At 37.7% G+C, this 18,026-nt stretch overlaps 1 protein-coding gene across 4 annotated transcripts in view; it reads right to left on the reverse strand.

Moving 5' to 3' along the window:
- Window positions 1-17,130, reverse strand: part of LOC149840819 (uncharacterized) — a 37,260-nt gene extending 20,130 nt beyond the window's left edge. For 2 of the 4 annotated variants that reach the window (XM_090004558.1, XM_090004556.1), the window contains exons 1-8: window positions 16,947-17,130; window positions 14,589-14,733; window positions 14,349-14,434; window positions 14,063-14,243; window positions 13,784-13,977; window positions 11,829-12,022; window positions 11,642-11,737; window positions 10,811-10,932 (exon numbers count right to left, since the gene is read on the reverse strand). In XM_090004558.1, the coding sequence (XP_089860684.1) occupies window positions 10,811-10,932; window positions 11,642-11,737; window positions 11,829-12,022; window positions 13,784-13,977; window positions 14,063-14,243; window positions 14,349-14,434; window positions 14,589-14,733; window positions 16,947-16,951 (1,023 nt within the window). In that variant the 5' untranslated portion in view covers window positions 16,952-17,130. Of the gene's footprint in view, window positions 1-10,810; window positions 10,933-11,641; window positions 11,738-11,828; window positions 12,023-13,783; window positions 13,978-14,062; window positions 14,244-14,348; window positions 14,435-14,588; window positions 14,734-14,821; window positions 14,891-16,946 lie in introns of those variants that run through there. The other 2 variants (XM_090004557.1, XM_090004559.1) reach the window with 2 other exon arrangements.
- Between the last annotated feature and the right edge of the window lie 896 nt (window positions 17,131-18,026).

The raw sequence follows: 18,026 nt of genomic DNA on the forward strand, positions 1-18,026 counted from the left end.
CCATCCAAGTCTTCTTAGGCCTACCCCGACCTCTTTTAACTAATATATTTTTTCATTTCTCCATCCTTCTAACTGGAGCATCAATAGGCCTTCGCCGAATATGTCCAAACCACCGTAAACGATTCTCTCTCATCTTATTTTCAATGGATGCAACACCTACCTTCTTACGTATCTCATTTCGAATCTTATCTTTTATTGTATTTTCACACATCCATCTAAGCATACGCATCTTAGCTACACTCATTTTTTGAATATGATGTCTCTTGCCATACCAACATTCCGTACCATATAGTAAAGCGGGCCTAATTGTCGTCCTATAAAACTTTTCCTTCAACCACAATGGCATTCTACGATCGCACAACAATCCAATCCACCCAATATTTATCCTATGATTTACATCTCTATCAATTTCTCCATACTTTTGCATGATAGATCCCAAATATTTGAAACAGTCATCCACCGGTATTTCTTGCTCGCCAAGCTTCACTACACTCCCATCAGGGCTATCACTACTTCGTTGCTTACTAAACCAACATTCCATATATTTTGTCTTACTCTTACTCAACTTAAAACCTCTTGCTTCTAATGTCTGTCTCCATAATTCTAACTTAGCATTAACCCCAGCTCTAGACTCATCAATCAAAACAATATCATCAGCAAACAACATACACCAAGACAAATTTTCTTGAATTGATCTCGTAAGCTCATCCATCACTATAGCAAATAGGAAAGGGTTTAATGCAGATCATTGATGTAACCCAACCGTTATAGGAAAATTGGTTGTCACCCCTCCACAAGTGTGGACATTGGTTACTACTCCTTCGTACATATCTTTAATTATACTAATGTACTTGAGAGAAACATTTTTCTTCATCATTGTCCACCAGAGAACATCCCTAGGTACTCTATCGTATGCCTTCTCCAAATCAATAAAAACCATATGCAAATCTTTGTTCCTCTATCTATATCTCTCAATAAGTTATCTAAGAATATGTATAGCTTCCATAGTTGATCTTCCAGGCAACAAACCAAATTGATTCTCCGATATCATGACAACCTTCCTCAACCTAGACTCAATCACCCTCTCCCAAAGTTTCATAGTATGACTCATGAGTTTTATACCACGATAGTTTGTGCAATCTTGTATATTACCCTTATTCTTATATAAAGGCACCAAAGTACTCTTCCTCCACTCATTAGGCATCTTATTTGTTCGCCAAATCAAGTTAAAAAGATTTGTCAACCATTCTAAACCTTTATCTCCCAAGCATTTCCAAGCCTCAATAGGTATACCATCTGGGCCAACTGCCTTTCTTGATTTCATTTTCTTCAAAGCCTCTGCAATTTCTTTCTTTTGAATCTTGCGCATGAAGTCACGATTCATCTCATGAAAAGGAATGGAGAAGTCTCCAAGATCATGAGCATGACTTCCATTAAATAGCTTATCAAAATAATCTTTCTATATCTTCTTAATCTCATCATCTTTGAATAAAACCCTTTGCGTTTCATCTTTGATACATCTAACCATACCCAGATCCCTCGATTTTTTATCTCTCATCTTTGCAAACCTATAAATATCCTTCTCGCCCTCTTTGGTATCCAACTTGTCATAAACCTCCTTATATACCTTATCCCTCGCGTTTCAAACTACTTTTTTAGCTTCCTTCTTTGCTATCATATACTTCTCCAAATTCTCATTATCACGACTTACTTAGATTTTTATAGCACTCTTTTTTAACCTTAATAGCTAATTTGACATCCTCGTTCCACCATGATGTATCCTTACCTAGCGGTGCACCGCCTTTAGACTCACCCAGTACCTCTTTAGCCACCTTTCTCATGCCACCCACTACCTTATTCCACATTGATTCTGAATCCTCCTCGAGACACCAATCAGCTTCATTAACTACCTGCTCTACAAGCATTCCTTGTTTAGCTCCTTTCAGTGCCCACCACTTAATTCTAGGATCTATCCTATGTCTATCCTTTTTGCGGCATTTTCTAATTCTAAGATCTAAAATTAAGACTCTATGTTGTGTAGCTACACTTTCTCCCGGTATAACCTTACAATCGATGCAACAACCCCTATCTCTCTTTCTAAGTAGAAAAAAATCTATCTGACTCGTATTAACCCCACTTTTAAATGTTACTAGGTGAGACTCCCTCTTCCTAAACCAAGTGTTTGCTAAGATCATATCATAGGACAAACCAAAATCTAAAATCTTTTCTCCACTTTCGTTTCTTTCTCCTATACCATAGCCTCCATGGATACTCTAAAATCCATCCCTACTAATGCCTACATGTCCATTAAGGTCACTGCCGATGAAAAGCTTTGCTCCATAAGATATCCCTTATACTACTCCATCTAAATCTTTCCAAAATTGATGCTTAATGGAATTATCTAAACCTACTTGAGGTGCATAAACATTAATAATATTAATAATATCCGTACCTAATACTAATTTAATAAGTAAAATCCTATCACCCTATTAAGACCGACTGGATCATTGTACTCATTACGGGTTTGGGTCTGGACCCGAAACCCATGTATTTATCCCAAAGTCATTGCACTATTTGTATTGGGTCTGGATCTAATGTGACATCATGTAATATCCAGACCCAACCTATTTTCAATATAAATATAACATATAGGTAGGGCACGATCCTGTTGTTGAGGATCGTACCTTTCGTTGTTGCAGCCTCTCTCTCTCTCTCTCTCTCTCTCTCTCTCTCTCTCTCTCTCTCTCTCTCTCTCTCTCTCTCGTCTTCTCCCTCCTTAGCATCAACCCAACGCCGGTGGATACATTCTTACATGGTATCAGAGCGGGATCGCATCTGACTGTAGTTCAAGGGCGTGAATCTGATTCTCTTGAGAGATTCGTCCTCTGTTCCAGGTTAGTAAAACCACAAAAAAATCTTCTGTTTTGCCTATCGTTTCTCTCTGTTTCCTCCATCAACGTTCCTTCTTTCAAAACAGATATCGATTCTTCCATCTAATTTATTGGATTTGCTTCTCTTCTTATCGATTCTTTATTTCAATTTAATCTTTGGGTTTCTAGATCTGATTTTGTTCCAGATTTGTTTCTCTTCTCTTCCTATTGCAAAAAAAAAAACTTTTTTACCCACCTTCATCGTTGATTCCAGATCTGATTGGTGCATCAGATCTGATTGGTGCAAACTCTGTCTCTCATTAACATCATCTCTAACGTGAAGACTCATCTTATAGAACTTATTGATTTTCAAACTTGTATACCCAATTTTCGTCAGACCTGATGTTACATTTTTGGAGTCTGCGATAGATCTGTCGAGACTTTGACCAGTACAAATCGTGCAGTTCACTAACGGTATTAGAGAAACAGTGACCCGTAAAAAAATAAAAAAAAAGGTCGTGAACTCTGTTTGTTTCTCTAACTTGTGGGATTGTCTTGCTGATATATTTCTCGCTATTCTCTTCAATTTCATTTATCCTTATTCTTTTCATAGATTCTCCTTCTCTTCTATCTAACTTCCTTGGTCAACTTATTTATGAGAAACTCACCAACTCGAATTATTTAACTTGGAAGAGGCAAATATTGCCTTTTATTAGGAGTTTGGATCTCTCTGGATATCTTGATGGATTTGTCCCTACACCACCAGAGTTTGTTTTGCAAGAGGAGAGAGATGATAAAGGGGAGGTTTCCTACAAATTGGTTCATAATCCAAAATTCACAATATGGAGGAGAAAGGATTAGGCGGTTGTGGCATATATTACCTCTACTCCTTCTCAAGAGGTATTAGTGGGCATTCCCGATGAATGCTCCGCTATGGAGCTATGGCAGAGGTTGGCGCAAACCTATTCACAGATTTCAGAGGCCAAAATCCTACATTTGAAGAAAGAATTTCAGCTCTTAAAAAAGAAAAACTTGTCAGTTACAGAGTACATGAACAAAGTCAAGACTGTCACTGATCAACTAGCCATGGTGAGTTGTGAAATTCCTGACAAAGAAAAAGTTCAACAGGTACTAAATGGTCTTGGATCTGATTATCATATGTTGGTCACATCCCTCCTATGCTTTCCTTCTTTACCAAGTTTTGAGGATCTTCGCGCGAAGTTATTACAGTATGAAGTTACCATTCGAGGAGAAGAGATGCACTCCAACCACCATGATGTATTGGTTACAGGGATGATGACAGGACGAGGACGAGGACGTGGAGGCTTTCGAGGTGGACGTGGACAGGGAAGGAATAGTCAAGGAGGACGAGGATTGTTGCCCACGCCCAACGTGTCACCCAATTCTTTCCCAGGGAATCAGAGCTCCAGAAACATACCGACATGTTTTCAAAGCAACAAAAGGGGGCACATCAAAGCTAATTGTTGGTACAATCCACAAAATAAGGAAAAATTCAATGGTGCAGGATCCTATCACAGAGGAAGAATAGGAGAAGACTCGAAGGATGATAAAAAGGATAATGTGAAGAATCTTTTGATATCTGCTCTTTCAAGTTTAAGCTTCAAGCAGAATGAGCAAGGAACCTGGTACATTGATTCTAGGGCTGCAGCACATGTGACAGGTGATGTTGGTAAGATTTTAAAACCTACTCTTTATTGTGAAAAAAATCATATTAAAACTAGAGATGGTACTCTTCACTCTATATCTCATACTGGAAATGTTGACCTTTCACTCCCTAATTCTTCTCTAAATTTTTCTAATGTCTATCATTCTCCAAGCATTGTCAAGAACATTGTCTCTGTATCTAAACTTGTTGATGATACTAATTCTTCCGTTGAATTCACTTCTTCTGTATGTGTCAAGGATCTTCTCACAAAGAAGACGCTCGTTGAAGGAGAACGACAAGGAAACATGTATATCCTCAAGGAACTTCCTTCTTCTTTTGTTTGTGGTGCTTCATCAAATTCATCCGTCATTCAGCCAGTCCAGCCAGTGTCGTCCAAAGATTGTTTTAGTTTATCTCAGTGTAATAAGCCAGAGATTTGACATCGTCGTTTGGGTTGTTGTAATGGTTCCTTCATTAAGAAACTTGTGTCGAGTGGACTTGTTCTAGAGTCTAGTCCAAGTGTTGAGTCTGATACTTCACTTTGTTCCAGTTGTCAACTATGCAAGAGTCATGTTCTTCCTTTTAATTCAATAAATCAAAGAGCTTCAGTACCTTTTGAAATTGTGTACTCTGATGTTTGGGGTCCTGCCCCACAATCTTCCTTATCTGGTAGTCGCTATTACGTAACCTTTATTAATAGCTACTCCAGATATACTTGGATTTATTTTATGAAACATAAATCTGAAGTGTTCAAACTCTTTCATTCATTTTTCGCTTCAGTTAATTCTCGTCTAAAATTCAACATTTCCAATGTGATGGAGGAGGTGAGTATTTATCAAAAGAATTTACTGAATTTCTCCAAGATAATGGAATAAGTCGTTGTATATCTTGCCCACATATACCACAACAAAATGGTGTGGCGGAAAAAAAACATCGGCACATTGTGGAAGGTGCCTTGAGTATGTTGCATGACACTCACGTTCCCGTGAGTTTGTGGACTGAGGCCTTCCACTCAGCTGTGTATATCATAAATCGTCTACCCATGACATTGCTAGAGAACCAATCCCCTTATTTTGTGCTTTTCGGGATTCAACCCGATTATAATGAACTGCGAGTGTTTGGTTGTATATGTTACGTCCATATTGATAGCTCTCAACGAAATAAGTTTCAAGACAAGGCATGTGTGTGCAAGTTTGTGGGATATGCTGACCAATACAAAGGGTATCGATGATATGACCCCATCACTCATCGCATCAGAGTCTCACGAAATGTTGTGTTTGATGAAACCATTGTTCAGGACTCAGGAAGTGTAGATGGACACAACGAGGCCGTTGAGTAGTATCAACCGTGGCTTGCCACTAAGTTGCTTAATTAGATAGAGACGTATGATGCTTCCCCGCATCATACGTCACATGTTGAACCGAGTGAGACTGCCATTGAACCTCAGATGGAAGAATTGAGAAATGCGTAGGTTCCTAGCATGTCTACTTCAGGTGCTGCAAAATTTCAAGGAGTCGTCTATGTACGACGAAACAAGAATAATGATCAGCCAATTGATGTGCAGCCCAAACGAACTGGAAAAAATCGCCATCCTATTGAGAGATGGGTCAGTTATAACTTCTTCTCTACAGATCTGCAATTGTTTGTTTCTCAGATTGAAAAGCAAGATGAACCCGTTTGTTTCTCGAATGCATACATGTCAATCAAGTGGATTGAGGCCATGAATGAGGAGATGGAAGCCTTGCATGAATGTGGAACTTGAGAGATTGTCCCTAGACCCTCAGACAAAAATGTTGTAGGTTCTAAATGGGTCTATAAGATCAAGTATAAACCTGATGGATCCATTGAACGCTATAAGGCAAGACTTGTAGCCAAAGGCTTTACTCAGGTATACAGGCAAGACTATGATGAGACCTTTAGCCCTGTGGTCAAGATGGGAACAATTCGATTAATTTTATCTTTGTCGGTTTAGTATGGTTGGACTCTCAGTCAGCTTGATGTCAAAAATGCATTTTTGCATGGCGGTCTAAAAGAAGAAGTGTATATGGAGCAGCCCCCTGGTTATGCAGAACGCAGCCCCAACACTCAACAACAACAAACAACAAAAACAACAACAACTACGCCTTCATCCCAAAACAATTGGGGTCGGCGATATGAACCAACAAAGAAAATCATTCTGGGTCTTCCACATGAATCCTTCTCCTCCATTCATTTCTATCCAATGCCATGTCCTCGGTGAGGTTCAAAGCATTCATATCCTTTCCTATCACCTCCATCCATGTCTTCCTAGGCCTACCCCGACCTCTTTTAACTAATATATTTTTCCATTTCTCCATCCTTCTAACTGGAGCATCATTAGGCCTTCGTCGAATATATCCAAACCACCGTAAACGATTCTCTCTCATCTTATTTTCAATGGGTGCAACGCCTACCTTCTTACGTATCTTCTCGTTCCGAATCTTATCTTTTATTGTATTTCCACACATCCATCTCAGCATACGCATCTCAGCTACACTCATATTTTGAATATGATGTCTCTTGGCAGCCCAAGATTCCGTACCATATAGTAAAGCGGGCCTAATAGTCGTCCTATAAAACTTTCCCTTCAACCGCAATGGCATTCTACGATCGCACAACACTCCAGTTGCACTATTCCATTTCATCCACCCAACCTTTATCCTATGATTTACATCTCCATCAATTTCTCCATACTTTTGAATGATAGATCCCAAATATTTGAAAGAATCATCAACCGGTATTTCTTGCTCACCAAGCTTCACTACACTCCCATCTCTATTTCGTTGCTTACTAAATCGACATTCCATATATTCTGTCTTACTCTTACTCAACTTAAAACCTCTTGCTTCCAATGTCTGTCTCCATAATTCTAACTTAGCATTAACCCCAGCTCTAGACTCATCAATCAAAACAATATCATCAGCAAACAACATACACCACGGCACATTTTCTTGAATTGATCTCGTAAGCTCATCCATCACTATAGCAAATAGGAAAGGGCTTAAAGCAGATCCTTGATGTAACCCAACCGTTATAGGAAAATTGGTTGTCACCCCTCCACAAGTGCGGACATTGGTTACTACTCCTTCATACATATCTTTAATTATACTAATGTACTTGAGAGAAACACCTTTCTTCAATATTGTCCACCAGAGAACGTCCCTAGGTACTCTATCGTAAGCCTTCTCCAAATCAATAAAAACCATATGCAAATCTTTGTTCCTCTCTCTATTTCTCTCAATAAGTTGTCTAAGAAGATGTATAGCTTCCATAGTAGATCTTCCAGGCATAAAACCAAATTGATTCTCCGATATCATGACAACCTAGACTCAATCACCATCTCCCAAAGTTTCATAGTATGACTCATGAGTTTTATACCACGATAGTTTGTGCAATCTTGTATATCACCCTTATTCTTATATAGAGGCACCAAAGTACTCTTCCTCCACTCATTAGGCATCTTATTTGTCCGCCAAATCTTGTTAAAAAGATTTGTCAACCATTCTAAACCTTTCTCTCCCAAGCATTTCCAAGCCTCGATAGGTATACCATCTGGGCCAACTGCCCTTCTTGATTTCATTTTCTTCAAAGCCTCTGCAATTTCTTTCTTTTGAATCTTGCGCATGAAGTCACGATTCATCTCATGAAAAGGAATGGAAAAGTCTCCAAGATCCTGAGCATGACTTTCATTAAATAGCTTATCAAAATAATCTTTCTATATCTCCTTAATCTTCTCATCTTTGACTAAAACCCTTTCGTTTCATCTTTGATACATCTAACCATACCCAGATCCCTCGATTTCCTATCTCTCATTTTTGCAATCCTATAAATATCTTTCTCACCCTCTTTGGTATCCAACTTGTCATAAACCTCCTTATATACCTTATCCCTCGCGTTCCGAACTACTTTTTTAACCCCAACACTCATGTTTGTAAATTACGAAGATCCATCTATGGACTAAAGCAAGCCTCTCGTTCTTGATTTGATAGCTTCTCTGTCGAAGTTCAACGACACGGATTCATTCGATCTTACCTCGATCATTCCTTATTCATTTTTCGAGATCGTCAGGTCAATACTTTACTCCTCATATATGTAGATGATATTATTATCACTGAGAATTCTGATGAACATATAGAAGCTACAAAGGCTCTCTTGAGTCAAAAGTTTAAGATGAAAGATTTGGGGGTTCTGCATTATTTTTGGGAGTTAAAGTAGACCGGCGAGATAGATATCTTTCATTAACTCAACACAAATATACCTTGGATTTACTGGATAAGGCAAGTATGAAGGACTGTAAACCTTTGTCCACTCCTAGTGTATTGAATCATAAGCTCAGTGCTCTAGATGGGGAGACATATGGAGATCCCAGATAATATCGAAGCCTCGTGGGTATGCTTCAATATCTCACTTTCACTAGACCAGATATTGTGTACGCAGTGAATCAAGTTTCGCAATTCATGCATGATCCACACACACAACATATGAATGTTGTCAAGAGAATTCTTCGGTACTTAAAGGGAACACTTGGGGATGGCTTAGTTTATCATCAATCTAAGACTAAAGGAGAGCAACATAGACTAATTGTGTATGCAGATGCCGATTGGGCTGGAGATCCAGATGACAGAAGGTCAGTGTCTGGCTATTGTGTTTTTATTGATGGAAACTTAATAGCATGGAGTAGCAAGAAACAGCGTGCAGTTGCACGATCCAGTACCGAGGCTGAGTATAGATCCATGGCAGCAGCTACAACAGAGGTTACATGGCTGAGACATCTTTTGGTAGAATTAGGAGAAATCATTCTACCCACTACTCTTTTGTGTGATAATCAGAGTGCCATCCAGATTTCCTTCAATCCCATTCACCACAGTCGTACAAAGCATATAGAGATTGATCAACATTTTATTCGGCAAAAGGTAGAAGACAGGGAAGTTGAACCTGCTTATATTCGGACGGTTGATCAAGTGGCGGATTTGTTCACTAAAGGTCTTACCAACATACAATTTTGGTTCTTGAAGAGCAAGTTGTCCATGGTACATGACCATGCACAACTTGAGGGAAGATATTAAGACTGACTGGATCATTGTACTCATTACGGGTTTGGGTCTGGACCCGAAACCCATGTATTTATCCCAAAGTCATTGCACTATTTGTATTGGGTCTGGATCTAATGTAACATCATGTAATATCCAGACCCAACCTGTTTTCAATATAAATATAACATATAGGTAGGGCACGATCCTATTGTTGAGGATTGTACCTTTCGTTGTTGCAGTCTCTCTCTCTCTCTCTCTCTCTCTCTCTCTCTCTCTCTCTCTCTCTCTCAGGCGTCTTCTCCCTCCTTAGCATCAACCCAACGTCAGTAGACACATTTTTACACACCCTTCCTACGGACCTCAACTACATTATCTATAAACTAACGACTAATAACAATCCATACTCCATTCCTATTCCTATTTATTCTTGTATACCAAATCTTATATCCCCAAGGTTTTATCACTTTTGCTTTCTCACCTACCCATTTGGTCTCTTGTAGACATAAAATATTCATCTTTCTCCTACACATAACATTTACTAACTCTACCAACTTACCGGTTAAAGACCCTATGTTCCAAGTGGCTAACCTAATTTTATGGTCTTGAACTATCTTCTTTACCCCCACCTGTCCAACAAAGTGAGGGAACCCTTGCCCATTTGACACCACACCCGGGCACCGGTGTGACGCGTCGCTTCTGGGCGACGACCTAGCAACCCTTGCCTATTTATCACTGCCTCTGAGCCTATAGAGTACAGCGCGTCGCTCAGTAGGGAACGCCCCAACGAAATTCTCATATTAGTTCATATTCATAGGGTGTGACTAAGTTTTTATGTTGGCTGTCACTGGCCTACCGCAACCCTCCTCCTTTATCCGGGCTTGCTTCCAAGCAAACATGGATAGAAATACCAGCCAGAGCTTTGTGTCAGGCTAACCTTATTAACCAGCCCAAGATTCGCAAACTTGCAAATCCAGCCACATATAATGTATTATTACTCTAAATAGAGAAGAGAAATATTGAACATCTAAAACATAAACAATCAAATGCTCAAAATTTTCATATAGATAAAGAATTTCATATTAAATTGCTATGAAAATAATAAGCCTCTAAAAAGGTTTACACAACAGCAGAAGCCAAGTAGAGCAAATCTTAAAGTGGCAAACTATAAACAAAAGCGAAGTATATTCTCACTGTATAAACAAAAGAGTCAGGTTGAATCATACATTCTCTTTTAGCAAGGCACGTAAACCCCGGGTGGACCGAGAAAAGTAAGCATTACATGACTGACTTGGTTGCCCCAAAAAGTCTCCACCAGTGAACATGACAACAAATTGTGAAGTATAAACTGCAAAATTCACAAAGAGAACTAAAAGCTTAACAACTTCACATAGCATGCTGGACAAAAAAAAGGTGTGCCCCTAGTATATAAACACGAAAATCCTGATATGCATGAATCCAGCTAAAAAGAATAATAACATAATTCTACAGAAAAGAAAACATGATACACAAATAAATCTTTACTTACAAAAAAATGTGCATAATAAGCATTAGATGAAACAAAAAAGACCCAATGTTGACATAACTCTTAGGCACCTTAAACTATTATTGCAGAAAACCTGCTGTGACACAAATATGACTATCAAGATATACTCAACAAAGGAATATTCCCAGATTTTTTTATTTGTATTTTAAGGAAAACCAATGTGAATTGAAAAAATTAAAAAATGTCAAAAAAAGAAAATTGAAATAAAAATAGATAAAGTTAAAATGCAAATTACAATAAAATGTGATAAATTGCAACAAGGCAATAAATTAAATTTATCACACTTGTTTAGTGAATGCAACTTTTAGTAACTCTATCACAATATATTCAATTCATCACCAATATCTGTGACTACTTGAATATGTAGATGTAGTGCAACAGAATCAATTTTTATGTCTGAACTTGATAGAAGATAAACTCCATGATGCATGATATTTTCTCAAAAACAAAATTAGGTTGGCATCATATTCATGGTTAGATATACAAGAAAAAACATGGCAAAGATAATTACCATAAAAGATGTTGCAGGCATTTCTTCTGAGCATGTAGTAAAGACTTCGAAATGAATCTTCCCAATCAAGCTGTCTTTTTGATAAAAAATCCATTTCTAGGAAATTAACAAAGGCATATGGTTACATGTAATTCAAAGGTGCAAAAGATTTCAGACAAGCTTATATAGCGAAGTACTGAATTGTTACCGGCTAAACCTCCACGGGCAGCTGATATTGTCAATGCAGATATAACAGAAGATGGTAAAGAAGATTGTGGATACAACCATGAACATAAAGCTTCAGAGTACAAGGCCTCTGCCTTTTGAGAGAATTCCATAGATTTGGGAGTTTCAGAAGAAATTTTAGTCTTCCAACTTCCACTAGTGCTTAATCTATGGCACCTGCAAGTGACATTAAAAAAGAGGGAAGATAAAAAGTCAAAAACATCTGCTCAGCAACTTTTAGTTCATTTTACATTTGGAACACTTTCTATGAGCTGCATTAAAAAACATTTCAAAAATATCTCCATAACCCTTAAACATGTATTCAGTAAGCAGCTTGATAAGACACTTTTTTTCCTTTTTGCATGTTTGTGCATTTTACAGTTCACAAGATTTTTTTATAACTAAAGAGAAGTGCAGTTAATCAGACTTTCTAAACTACTAATTCTATTGTCATTTCAATTGCTTCTCAACAATGTAGATTAACAGAAATGACACTCCGCAAAAAAGAAAAACAGAAGTGCACACATGTTATGTTGAACCTGCACAGAACCACCAACCATAAGGGCATCATGGAGCACAAATTCCATAACTATGAAGCAGGTGCTAGGCAATGGTGCTGATTAGATAAACATCAAGTACGTAAAGCAACTAATGAAACTGAGAATGCAGACATTCTTCAACCAATGCATATAATGGGTACTTGAGCTATTTTTTTCTTTTCACAAAGTTCAAACTCAAACATATTCTGTGTACTTTGATTAAAATCAATCCATCAACATTATACTTTAATTAAAATCATTACATATAAAACAGAAGGTACCTATAAGAAAAATGGCAACTAACCAAGACTTTTATGAATGATCAAGGTTATAGCAAACAAATCTGCCATTGTACACTTATTTTCCAAGCTCAAGGGATAGAAAAAAAAATCATCTAATTAGAATCATCGAATCCAAAATTTGACCAAAATAGACAAACTTCCAGAGCAAATCATATCCTTGGTAGATCTTCAATAGTAGTTTAAAAATCAGTCACAATTCAAACATTGGGTTAGAACAAGAAATCACTAAGCAGTCAATGTCCCAGGTTCACAAGCATTTGTAGCTTACAAGTTCAGTTGTTGGCCATCACATTGCTGGTTACGCTTTTGCTCTGAACCCACTTAGCAAACTATTATCCTTCATAGTTGAAGTAGGATTTCAGTCAGTGGAGTGAGACACAAAAGGACAGAGTAGTGCACTTCATAAATGCCAAAAATTATTAGCTCAGAACCAAGATCTTGAGAGCAATAATTGAAAAAATAGTGTTCAATTCAAGAGTAACTTTGATGGCTATTAAGATTATGCATGTCAGAAGAACAAGATGGTTAAAGATGGAATTCAGATGGAAGCACAGAAATGGAAAGTGCTTCAGCTTCTTTACAGGTGTATGTCAAAAATTTATTTAAAAAAAAATCAAGCATGCCCATGGAAAAGGTAAAAAGCCATGCATGAGCACATCTAAGGCTAGCAGTTTGGCACTTCAGCTTCAAGTCCATGCATAAAAGACTAGAACTTTCAATGTGACACATACTGTAATGCAATTAAGAATACTTTCAGGAGCAGGTTTAAGTTTAAAAATATAGAAAATCAATGACAGCTCTACATTGCACAATCAAATGTCAAATTCCAAATACCTAAAAGTGAAGCTGCTTCAGAGGATTCATTTAACTCTATAGAAAATCAATGACAGTTTCACATTGCACAACCAAACATCAAATAAATTCCAACCTAAAACCCAAAAAAAAGCAGCAGCGGCTTTAAATGATTCATTTTTGTAAACAACCCTTTCATTACCCAAATAAACAATACAGATTGAAGTACATAGATTAGATCATGTTTAACATCAGTCATACACCATGGAAGCAGACAAAAATAAAATAACAAAAAAAAAACTCACCAACTCACTGAAGATGAAGAGACCAACCGCATACCAAATTTTAAAGTAAAGTCGAGAGGAACTTTATCACAAAGAATATGGACTTCATGACAGAAATTACTGGAAGTTTGGTCTACAGATCTCCCATCAGAATCAGAAACAGAAAGAGCAGGGTTGGGAAGCTTAGTTGCAACAAATCCTTTCAGCGCCATATCCTAGGGAGGCAGACAAAAAATTAAACTTGAACTGAAGATTTGATCATACATGAAAAGAAATTTGTGAAATACCACTGAGGAGTACCATGTCAATATGACTAGAACCAGATAAGCCATCATCACCCAAAGACAGTTCAGCAACATTGCGGAATTTGTTCTGGGAACAGCTACTAAGCTTCGTTTGAAACCCTTGTGCTACATTGCCACTTGCAGGAGAGCTTGAAGCCATATTAATATTAGAATTTTCATTGATAACACTGTGATCCCTGAAAAATTAAAGCAAAATAAACAAGATGGTAACTATAAGCTGACGACATGAGCTCACGCAATATAAAATTACAAACCCATAACAACAAGGATAAGATTCTTACCATGGAGACTCAGATTGAACCCTGTGTTTCATATTACAAACAGATGATGGAAAACCAGTGTCTGGTGCATTTTGATCTAATTCATCCTGTGCAAATCAAGATCCATAGCCAGTTGGAATTGAAAAGGGACTACATTATGTCTAAGGACCTACTATAACCTATTGGAGGATGATATCACCTATCTGCGAGTAACAATTGTTCATATGTACACACAACATATAGCATTCTAACCTTACTAACCTTAGCATTCTGCTTTCTAGGCAGAAACTTAAGCATGTCACTCAGTTTCTTCACCGGATATACATCATCAACCCTAGTGTTAATGTACTTTGGTGTCTTCGTAGCCTCCTTTTTCTTCAATCCACGGGTCATTCGTGCAGTAGTGCTGTCATGCAGAATAAAGGAAGTAATACCTTAAAAGAGGATCAGAGAGAAAACAGATCACTGATGAATCTTAGCAAATTGCAGCCTACCCAACGTAGGTAAAGAAGCTATTGATTCCTCTGTGCACCTACTGCCCTGATTCTTTTTCAGTTTCTCCCCTTCACACACAGGAAAGAACAAGGCACAAAGGAGACTAGGTGAAAAATGACCAAATATACTTGCAAGCTTGCAGAAAACAACCACTAAAAAAAATGTTGCCTGCAGTTTAGGAAAGTAAATACTCAAAGGAAACAAAAGAAAAAACAGCTATTCAACACTCTTTCAGAATTAGTTCTGTTACCCACACTTCCAATGTGTGCTATCATGCTACCAACCATGATAAAAAAAATCCAAATTCTCAAATTACATAAATATTCCACTCACAATCTCACAAAAAAGGTTTCTGGCAAATGATCAGAATTTACACAAGAGAAGATCATTTGCTCAAGAACAACCTAATCACGGTGTTTAAGGAACAAACATTTCTGCACAAAGGTGCATCATTTAGGAACTCACTGCATCCATGAAAAAGAAAAAGGGCAGAAAAAAGAACATGAAGCAAGTTACAAGGAGTCGAGGACAACCCTGGGCAAGGACATCATGTTCTGTCCTGTCCAGGACAGTTACATGGTGTCCTTGCCCAGCATTTGCATTGACCACTTTAGAATGCTATGACCTTGTATCCCGGGTTTGATTCATCATCGTGGATAACTTGGATACATATAATATGGATTGGATAGCTTCGCTTTGGATCATATGACCCAATCTGATCCACCAAATTAGTGTTTGGACAAGTTTGGATTGGATTTTAACACAGTATATGGGTCTCGTACTAGATCCAAATACCAAAAAAATGTTTAAAATTTGTGTATTTTAACAAAAGAAAGATTCATATTCTTTGAATATACACATGAAAATGGGTATCATATTGGATCCAATTATGAAAATATATTTAAAAATTGTGCATTTTAGCCTCGAATATAGTTTTCATACTGGATCCAAATACTAAAAAAGGTTTAAAAATTATGCATTTTGACAAAAAAAATAGAATAGCACATTCTTTGGATATACACATGCAAAATGGGTATTATATTGGACCCAATTATAAAAATATCTTTGCAATTTGTGTATTTTAGCTGCAAATATGGGTATTGTACTGGATCCAAATACTAAAAAAGGTTTGAAAATTATGTATTTTGACCCAAAAAATATAAATTCATTAAAAATATAGCTGCTTATACATTCATTAAATAGAGATAAAAAGAGATAAGGAAAAGATGCTTGTGTAAATTGAAGTGAAGAATGAGGAGGCAAAGTTAGGGTGCAAGTTTTGAGAAATTGGTAGAAGCATGCCTAGTGGTTTTGTTCAATCAATCAAAGTCTATAGCTTGGATTTTCTTGAAAAATAAGGAGCGAAAGCAGAAGAAATTCATTTGAGTCAAGCCCTAAAGATTTTCCTGGTAATAAATCCATATGAGGTTGTGAAGATGTAAGTAAAGGACACCATCAATGTTTCATGAAAATCAGAAATAAACAAATGCAAAGCGGGGTATTTGATCACAGTGCATGATTATGCACAGTAGGACAAACATAATTTTCTTGAAAAAAGGGATGGGAAAAAGGAGGGCAAACGTTCAAAATGAGCTCTAAAAAAATTCTGGAAGTAAATCTCTATGATATTTAGAAGAAACAAGCAAAGGAATTTAAGGATGATTTTGAAAAATCAGAAATAAACAAGCGTGAAGTTAGATGTTTGATCACTATGTATGACTGTAAATGTATAAAATGAATGATAAAGATTGCATTTTTCTTTTAGAAAATCTTCGAGTAAATGCACAAAATGAATGATAAAGATTGAATTTTTTTTTTAGAAAATCTTCGAGAAGAATGAGAAGTGTCATTTGAGTAACAAAATATTCAAGGGGAGAAGTAAAAACAGTTGAAAAAACCTGCAAAATAGTCATAGAAGTTGGTTGAGTTTTTTCCTCAAACAATTTAAGTGCATTGTAAGAAAAACCCAAATTCTTTGAAACCAAGAGTAATGATAACTCCAATAAGTGGAAAAAGCAAAGAATAAAGGAGATTAAGAGGAAAGAACTCAGAATTTGGATGAATGATGTAAGATTAAGGAATTTGAAGAAAAGGAAAAAATCAAGAGATAACTAGGAGACCTACCTCATTCGTTGGAGTCTTCTCTTTTGGGAGACCTAAACCAGCCGAGAGAGAGAAAGATCGTAATATGGTCCCGCCGATGGCCAGAAAATGGCGACCGGCGCAGTCGCTGGAGAGAGGTAGCAGGAGCCGGGGAAGAGAGGAGCGAAGTGGGGGAGAGGGAGTACTGTGGAGTGAGGAAAGAGATCGGGTCGGAGGAGCGTCCGGCTCCCCTTTTTTGTTTTTTGAAAAATTTAACAAAAACACGCCTAACTTTTAACCTAACTACAAATACCGCCTAACTTTTGAATTATGACAAATGGGCGCTTGAATTAATAAAATAACACTCAAACACCTGCTTACTCTAACTTGAGAGGGTTTACCATGGCCAAACCGTGGTTAAAAGTTATAACTGATGAATTACTATTTTGCCATCTTTTACGAGACTCTTGAAGCTCGTCTCCCAGCCGGCTAGGGGTGGGCATCGGGCCGGGCTGGCTCCCCGGCCTAGGCCCATTTAGAGCTCGGCTCATCGGGCTTTAAGTGCAGCCTGGCTTGGGTATAGCCCAGCCTGTTTACTAGTGGGCTGAGTTTTGGCCCGGTTCTTAACGGGTTCGGGTTTGAGCAGCCCAATAAGCCAATGTGAAGCAGGCCAGGCTCGGCTCAAAGGCAACTAATTAGTGTAACTAATTAGATAAATAATAAATAGTTAACAAGTTCCTATGTACCTAACTAATTATCTTTCTAATTTTTATAAAATTAATGCAACTAATTAGGTAAATAATAAAAGTTATCAAGTTATTATTAATTTTTACAATTTTATATTATTATTAATTAATAATAATGGGCGGGCCACCCATGTATATAACGGACGGGGTTTCGGCCTAGTAGCTAACGGGCCTAGAACCTTGACACAAACCTGACCCATCAAGGGCAGGGTCCGCTTGGCCCACCCAGCCCATTGCCCACCCCCAACTGCCAGCTGCCAAAGTGACGGCCAATCATTTCCCCACCGTTGTCAGAGTGCCTGAAGCTCATATTATTTGGTGTCTATGTGTGCCCGTGTCCTGCATGTCCCAGAGTCCCGTGTTTGCATGGCGCATG

The sequence above is a fragment of the Nuphar pumila genome, chromosome 4 (genome assembly GCF_984573655.1).
Source record: "Nuphar pumila chromosome 4, dmNupPumi1.hap1.1, whole genome shotgun sequence".
In the NCBI taxonomy this organism is placed as follows: domain Eukaryota; kingdom Viridiplantae; phylum Streptophyta; class Magnoliopsida; order Nymphaeales; family Nymphaeaceae; genus Nuphar; species Nuphar pumila.